General features: G+C 40.1%; 1 protein-coding gene across 2 annotated transcripts in view; it reads right to left on the bottom strand.

Moving 5' to 3' along the window:
- The window catches only part of SEC24C (SEC24 family member C), a 28,830-nt gene extending 24,411 nt beyond the window's left edge, over window positions 1–4,419 (bottom strand). The window contains exons 1-2 of one of the 2 annotated variants that reach the window (XM_009081250.1): window positions 4,213–4,419; window positions 1,188–1,274 (exon numbers count right to left, since the gene is read on the bottom strand). In XM_009081250.1, the coding sequence (XP_009079498.1) occupies window positions 1,188–1,274; window positions 4,213–4,387 (262 nt within the window). In that variant the 5' untranslated portion in view covers window positions 4,388–4,419. The remainder of the gene's footprint in view (window positions 1–1,187; window positions 1,275–4,212) is intronic. The other variant, XM_009081251.1, reaches the window with a different exon arrangement.
- Between the last annotated feature and the right edge of the window lie 3,873 nt (window positions 4,420–8,292).

Raw genomic sequence — 8,292 nt, forward strand, 5'->3', positions numbered from 1 at the left:
TTTTTGTGATACTTCTTCAGTTGATCTGATATACTTCAACCTATTTTGGAATTGCTTTCCTTTGACAGTACATGCAAATTGCGTGGCCTTATCTTTTGTCTCTGAAGGCACAGTTAATCCAATTTGTGGAGGGATCCTACACTTTTTTCCCACCTTAAATTCCCCAACCCCCCAAATTTAACAGGCACTAATTGACAAATACATGCTTACTTCAGAAAAAGCTTTGGCAGTATTCTTTTTCTAGTTCTTGTCACAAATATAATTTTGTAACTATTAGCACAGACTGCTCAAACAGTCTGAAAAAAAAAACCACTTGAACAGGAATGGGTATCTAGTTGTTTATTAGCATAAGATTCATTATTCTTGACGAATCCTTAAGTCCCCCCTACAACATGTTTGAGGTGTTCTTAACTCATCACAGACCTCAAAATGGAGGTAGATGACAGCAAAATGGGAAATGCCTGTGATTTTGCTCAAAGCCCCAAGACTAAGAGCTTCAGTTCTGACACATCCTAATCTTCGAAACAAACTGACACCACTAAAAATAGCTCTTTCAAAATACCATTACTTGGAAAGAAGGAAAAATACTATATGATTTCTTGCAGCATTTCTTAGATCCTGATTGCTAGTCGTGAAAAAATATTTTCTTCAAGTCACAGCTTTTGGAATCATATTTATTCCTAACATATATTTGGTTTCTAAGTATAGCCAAGGAAGCTAAAAACTTCTTTTTTCCCTTAAATGAAAGCACAAGCTACAAAAAAAATCTCATGACTTCCAGTAATAACCTCCTGGTGCTTAGGGAGATTTTTCAGTTCTTCTCTGCAATGCTATCATTTCAAACCTCACTTGCCCTCTCAAGTGAGAGATTGTGTTCTTTTAAACTAAGGATTCTCCCTGACAGAATCTGAATGGGCTAATTCAGGTTTTGAAATCAGACTTCAGAAAACATTAGTCACCAGTCAGGTTTTATCTTTGAATCTGCAGGCATAAGGGATGTCTACTAGGACTATTTCTTCATATGCTATTTACACTTCTGCCTACAAATAGATTGGGAAGTGTCCCACCCACCTCTGCTGGAATAATCAGATACCCACACCTTTGACATAAGTATACACAGTAAATGGGAACTTGGCACAGAAGAAGTGGCACAGCACAAATACTTCCACAGAAGGGACACTATTTACCTATGAAATTAGGTGCAAGAGAAGAAGTGTCAGAGTTGAGAGATACAGGAGAGCCCTTCGAAGGGAACCCCAAGGAAGGAAAGTAACCTGGAAAGACAGAATACACCAGTAAATCAAGCCTGAGAGAAAGCACCAAGACACAGCATTTCTAACACTGAGGACAGCCTGCAGTTCAAAAATATCATATACACAAAATTCACATCTTTTAGCCCATTGTTCCTTAAGCTATACCCTCTCTGTTTAACCATGCATAACATATCACCAACGAAGCTCCTGTCTTTACACTAATACAAGTGTTAACAGCTTCACAAATTAAGCCTATGTAAAATAATCCAGCAGGAGCCTAATAGCTACTGGTATTCAGACTATTGTGTTTACACTTTCAACTGCATGACCTCATCTGAAGGAAACCAATACACTGACTACTGACAGACTGGGGAAAAATTGTCCTGGCTCCTTCAACATTCTCATAGCAAGAAGCAGCTATTTTCAGCTACCACCACAGCACTCCCCTTCTGGTCCCAAGCAAGACTACCATCATTGCCACAGTATTCTCATGATTCCATTAGTTAGAGATAAGGTTTGCCACATAAATCAGATGCAAAAGACTTCCTGACTGAGGATGGCACCTGCTCCCAACACTTCTCCACTCAGTCCTCCAAGCAATTTTATTGCTATTTTAAAATAAATCCCTAAGACAACTACTTTGAGATCACAGCATAACATTGGCAGTTTTCCTTTTGCCCCTCAGTGTTCCCTAAATTCCTGTCTCTCCTCTACATTATGCAGCTACAACAGATCTTGCTACAAAGACTTGCAGTAAACATAATGTGTTGGAGATGGTGGTAGAAGGGATAGCTGCTACTATCTTTACTATCACCTGTCTGCTATCTCTGATAATGTCTCATTTGACTCTCCCTTCCACCTGATGTCATACTCAGCAGTCACTAACAGGTCAACCTCTGGCTGTTGTGCTAGTGCTCTGAATTTTACATTCCTTCCTTCTGAAGACAGGAGACCTGGACAGTAACGGCCAAAATGACTGACAACTGAGATTTGTTTAATACCATCTGCTAAGTCTAAGAAGGATGGTCTCAGAAGAAAAGCTGAAAGAAAATCCTCCACAAAGTATGGGTGGCATTTGCCTGATATTTCAATAAAGTACGTGAGACACTACTTGAGTAGTGTAGACCAGTTCTGTCATCCAAATGAGATCACCTTATTGCCCTCAGTGTCCCATCACCTTTCAGTCATTACTGGCATAGACCAAGTCTGCATTTTTAATCTGCTTAAGTTTATACGAATGTTATCAAGGTATCGAGGTATGTCTTAATAGAGCTGTCATGAACCACATTTTTGCTGCTCCAAAATTGAAAAAGCCAAACCAGAAATAATACAGAAGGAAAAGGTTAAGGCCCTTAAAAAAAGAAACACTTTCCAGACTTGTAAAGTGTGAAAATTCTTGAAGTATCTGATGGAAGATGCTCATCAGTTTCTTTTCACAAACATCCTAAACATTCTTCACTTTGCTGACAGCCAAAACCTGTTTTCTGTAAATAGCTGCACTGACAAAACTTGAACAAAAATTACTACAGATTTGGACTTCTTGAATCCCCTTCTCTCCCTCACTAAAGCAAGTCCAGTTTCTCCCCATTACTTCCACTGGACAGGAAACACTAGTTCGACAATGGCTACAGTGAGCAGCCAAACAGAGTGGTCAGTAGCTGAGTTCTGCCTCTATTCCCAGGGAACAAGTTTTTTTCCTCTGCTCACAGCTGATTTTCATTACTTATATAGGAATTTAAACCCTTTCTGAAATTAGTTCAAAACTCTCAGATTAAAAGTGCTGTTGGAAGAGATCTATTGAGAGCATGGGAGGAAAAGGATTAAAGAAAGAAAAGGAAGATGGAGCAACTGAACAACCCCTTCTCTAACACATCACACTTTTAATGCACTACCCTGCTAACTCCAGAGAAAAATCCAACAGTGCAATTATTCAGCACTCAAATTTCCATTTCTCATGCCTATTAGTTTCAAGACAAACACAGGCACTTTGATTGTTCTATCCTTCTCACTGATTTTGGTTCAAAAATTCAAGAAGTTGCAAAAGATTCAAGATGTAGTTGCAGAGGGGAATAATGCAATATAGAGACCATTAGCATGATCAGCATAGTCCTAACTACCTTGGAATACCCATCTGAAACCTAAACCAACATTTTCAAGCTCACATTGTGCTTATTTAAGCAAAACTGAATTCATTCCCATAATTTGAAAAGGCAAACATACTTCTACTCAAAGCAATAGTATTCTCTCCTCTACATTTCAGATGTTAAAGTCACTATTACTTTCCCAAAGCAATTCAGGTACTTGAAAGCAGACTCATGAAGTTTTTCAATAATTTTAAGTCAGCCTTTCTTTTGAAAACAGAAGTTGATTTACTTGGTTCCCTTTTTTTTTAAGCAAACAAAAGTAACAAGGGATATGATCCTGCAGAATCAGTCAAATTCTGGAACACATCAGCTTGCCACATGTCCAAAAACCTTCTACAAAATTTAAAGGCATTAGATAAAATAGGTCCAAACATGCTTTCTGCCTGGAGTTATATGTCTTAATCTTTCTGGATGGAGTGCAGATCTTTCTACAGAATAATGTACATCAGTCTCAATTATAAATCTGTTACAGTCACTAATTGCTGCCCCTCAATACAACCTCATCAGGAAGATTGTTCTAGTCAGGTGCTTCAGTACAACAGGGGCACAGGCACACAGAAAACAAGCAGGCTGTTTATCAACATGTTAATTTTATAAGCCACTAAAAGAAGAGTAGGCCCTACTAAACTGGACACATGACAGAACAATAACCTCAGATTAGAGGAAGAACATGATTTTTAGCATCATGCAAGCTACATAAAGAAAAAAATGTAATTGCTACCACAAGAAAGACTTACAATAGGAAGCATACAGAAACAACTGTCATGCACACAACAATTCACAGGTTCCCAATCATTAAGCATTGACTGAAGTACCTTGTGGAGGGCCTGGCTGTTGATATCCTGGCATAGGACCATTGTAAGCTCCATACTGCGACGGAGGGACCCCCGGCAACGACTGTCCTCCGTAGGCAGGCTGCGGGTACCCCTGATAGCCAGGCTGAGGCTGCCCGTAAGGAGGCCCCGTGTGAGCTTGCTGGTTTACACTCATTGTATTCACATCCCCAAACTAATCTCACCTGCAAAAAGGAGGATAAAAATGGCTTTTAGCAGACATAAAACCAAAGACCAGCTTCCCTACTGCTTGCACATAAAAGAGAGCTCCTAAGATACTAGGGAAGGTAAAATGCTAATGGCAATTTACTCTTGCACAGTAATTTTTTCAAGTAAGATAAATGGTTTACAGGTGTTAGTTAAAAAAACGGTATTTTCAGGAACTATTTTCTAATCAACTTATTCAGTGCTTCATCCTGGTTAGACTTGTGATCACCTTAGATAAAAATATCGTTTGCCATTCCATAGCCGATTATTATCAAGCTTCCTAAGAAACCTTACAATCTACTTCCACCTCACAGAATATCAAACCAACAGAAAACAGATTTCACTACATACATGAGGGATTCCTTAACATCACACTTCAGAAACACCAAACAGGTTCAGCTTTCATTTCTGTTAGTCTCCTTGATCAGGTTTCCTTGCTACAAGCAACACACACTTCACCGTCCACAAAGGTGGCTGCTTGAAGGGTGTAACAGAATCTGGAACAGGACCATGGGAGGCTCTGGCCTTTTTTGTAACATTAGATGATTTAAAGTCCCCGTTATGTACATAACTTTCAGATAACTAAGATACTGCAAAAGCCGAACGCTCACCTAAGAAAGATGTTCAAAAAGGAAAATCATCACAGGTAAAGCTGGCACTAAAGGAGTTATACAGAAAGGTAAGACCTGAACTACAACATCAGAAACAGGAGAAACATTTCTTTGCAAACTTATGCAAGAAATCTTGCTTAACAGACAGATTCCCAATTCCTCTAACTAAATACATCAACTTAGCTTTACTAAGAGAAAAACAGAAACGGCACTGTAGGGCCCCAAACCAAGCAGGCAATTCTTACACCACCAGTGCACCAAGCAGGCAGAAAAGCCACAGCATCCTTCAGTTATGGAGAGTCAAGGACACACTTCATGGGCAGGAGATTGCCTCACGGGGTGTTTCTCATGAGAATATTCTGCATCCTCTGTACACCTTTGGACCCTCCATATGTCACTGTTAGCCTCTTCAGCTAAGACTATCTAGACTAACACTAAGTAACTTATTAAAAAACTCCAGCTTATAAAAAATGCAAAGCAAAGGTGAAGAAAATAACTAATGTTATCCTCTATTTTTCACCAAACCCTATGATGAACTGGTGTGTTAGAGATACATCGCAGCTCACAGGAGACACAGTTGCAACAGCCACCAGGCAGTTCAGACAAAACCTGACGAGGAATCCACAGCTTAACTCCAGCAAGTAACAAACACCCAAGCTGGTTTGCCTACACACTGATTAGCATATGCCAAACAACACTAAGGTTGGCTCTTCACATTACCAAAAATATGATGCCAAAGGATTATTTCAGCAACTGACACCACAGTTGCACAGTAAAGGTACTAAAATAACTACAGCTCTCTAAGAACCATCTGCATAAATTCTTTCAGATCCATACGTATTGTAAAGGGGAAATAATTATGTCAACAGAGCAATCTAATCATTTACAGAGACAAGCTAGCACAAAACAAAAACTACACTTACCCTCCTATACCTAGAAAACACAACAAATGCCAATACCACCACTACTAATACTGAAATCAGATATTAAACATTTATGAAATAAATGAAGTTTTACATGTTTACTCTTCAAGCAGTACAGAGGTAAAAATAGGGCTTTTGTTTAGAAAAACAATTCATCTTAAATATTTAGAGGCAATTTGCTCTTGAAAGTAACGTCATTTGCAACACCTTACAACAGCATGACAGAATTTTTGATCAGCCTGCAGAGGTTTTAAACATGATTACACATGATAAATGTGACAGCAAGAGAGCAATAGCTAAAGGCTCTGGTTTCCCACACCACCTTTGACTTAGTTCTGCAAAACAGTCTAACCTGAGCAACCATGGGGCCAGGAAATCTGGACTTTGGGCCCTGCTCCCTTTCCAAGTTCCCTGAAAGGTTAACCACTTCCTCCCCAGTTTGGCAACCAGCATCACCACATTGCAATCACAGACCTGTTCTCAATCACCTCCTGTTCAGTACAAGCACCAAAGTGGGAGAGTTCCTCCTGCAAAGGTGGGGGGTCCGGGAAGGGAGAGTGCGCTGAGAAGGTACGTTGCCTTGGAACACTTGGGCAGGGCTTTCTGGCAACGAAGGAGGGATGCTTTCTCTTCTTCCTGCCCCTGCTGATTGGGCAGTGCTTGAGGAACCTGGCCCCCAGGCACTGCTCCTGCAAACAGGTTCTTCCTTCGGGAAGAGCTGCAGACATAGCAGCAGCATCCCGCGGGATACCTCCTGAGCTATACTCATAAGACACTTTTCACAGGTTACACCTACAGAAATCCCTGAACAGATCTAATATTTCAACAAGGAATCACTACAGTGCAGAAAATCAATCTTTCATGCTTTTCTTTTTTTTCTAAAGCATGATGGGACAAGAACTCAAGCATGTCCCTTGCAAATCACTTCTGCCTTACTGCTGTGAGAGTATACTCAGTAAGTGATCTTACATGGGGATGTTCTCTATTTTCAGCCTTCCCTCTCATCCCTCACATGAACATCAGTATTTCTTGCCCGAGCAGGTAATATCTGTCAGACTTGATATTGCTCTCTCCACAATAATACCAAAACCAAGAGGTAAGCTGATTTAATCCACATCTTACAGAGGTAAAGAGTTTTGAGATAATTTACACTTTCATAGAAAAAGAAGCCACACAAAGGAGATGGCTCTAGCTCAGTGTCTGAACTGAAAGGTAGATATCCTTCAGTCCTTTAGCTAGCCCACGTGCCAGCCAGCACAGGCTAATAAACACCACAGCACAAGTTGATGCTTGCTCTATACTGGCAGAGGGTCAAGGAGAGAGACCCAAGAACAAGCCCAGTGTTGAAGCTGGGGACAAGGCTGCTTCATTATTTCAGTTGCTCGACCTGTCCTAAGCGTAAGGCTAGTGGCATGCTTGCTCATCACTGATGTGAAATACCATAAAGGGCAGGGCCAAGAGTATCTGCCTCTGAGAAGGCGGGAGACACTTGTCACGAAACGTGACCATTTTCCTTCCTTCCACAGTACAAATCATTTGTATCAAACATTCATTTTGTCTCCACTCAAAACATAGGTATGTGTAAATCAGAACGCCTGGTCACTCGAAAAGATATGGGGAAAGGGAGAATTCTATGCTCTGACTTTTGACACGAAAGGGGGAGGTGTGGTGACCCACAAAACTAATATATACAGCAGATATGGAGAAAACAGGCTGTTTCACTGGATAAAACACTGAGGATATTCCTTTACATGTAGTAACACATTACCAAACCCAAGGCAAACATAATACTAAAACATGCTGTTGAACTCAGCAGTTACAATACACAAAGCTCAAACAAGCAGGATTGATGCTACAGGAAAAATGCTATGACAACAAGTGATCATTACTATAAATAATTTCCCTGCACAGCATGAAGCAGTCACTCTATGCCATTTTCCATTCCTCTGTATAAAAGCAGGTGACCATGGAAGTTTTGGTCAAAACAGTGACACAGATAAAACTATACTGGAAAGTTGTCATACAAGACAGAAAACTAGTGCTAATCAGTCACAAACTGATGGGAGGAGAACACACAGGAGCACTGAGGGGGTGGAATACTTTAATTTTCACACTATTTTCCAGATTCCTCAGTATCCAAACATATCACACCACAATGCAGGTTGTTTATTTTAAAAAAGGAGGCCATAAAAACAATTTAATGATTCATATAAGTTTGTTTCAATGAGCAAATCTCCCAAATCACTGAAAAATGCATATTCATCATTTTTATGGTCTGTGTTCAATGTTAACTCCCTTTTGAAACCGAACAACTTGATCTC

Source organism: Acanthisitta chloris, unplaced genomic scaffold (genome assembly GCF_000695815.1).
Source record: "Acanthisitta chloris isolate BGI_N310 unplaced genomic scaffold, ASM69581v1 scaffold18868, whole genome shotgun sequence".
In the NCBI taxonomy this organism is placed as follows: Eukaryota; Metazoa; Chordata; class Aves; order Passeriformes; family Acanthisittidae; genus Acanthisitta; species Acanthisitta chloris.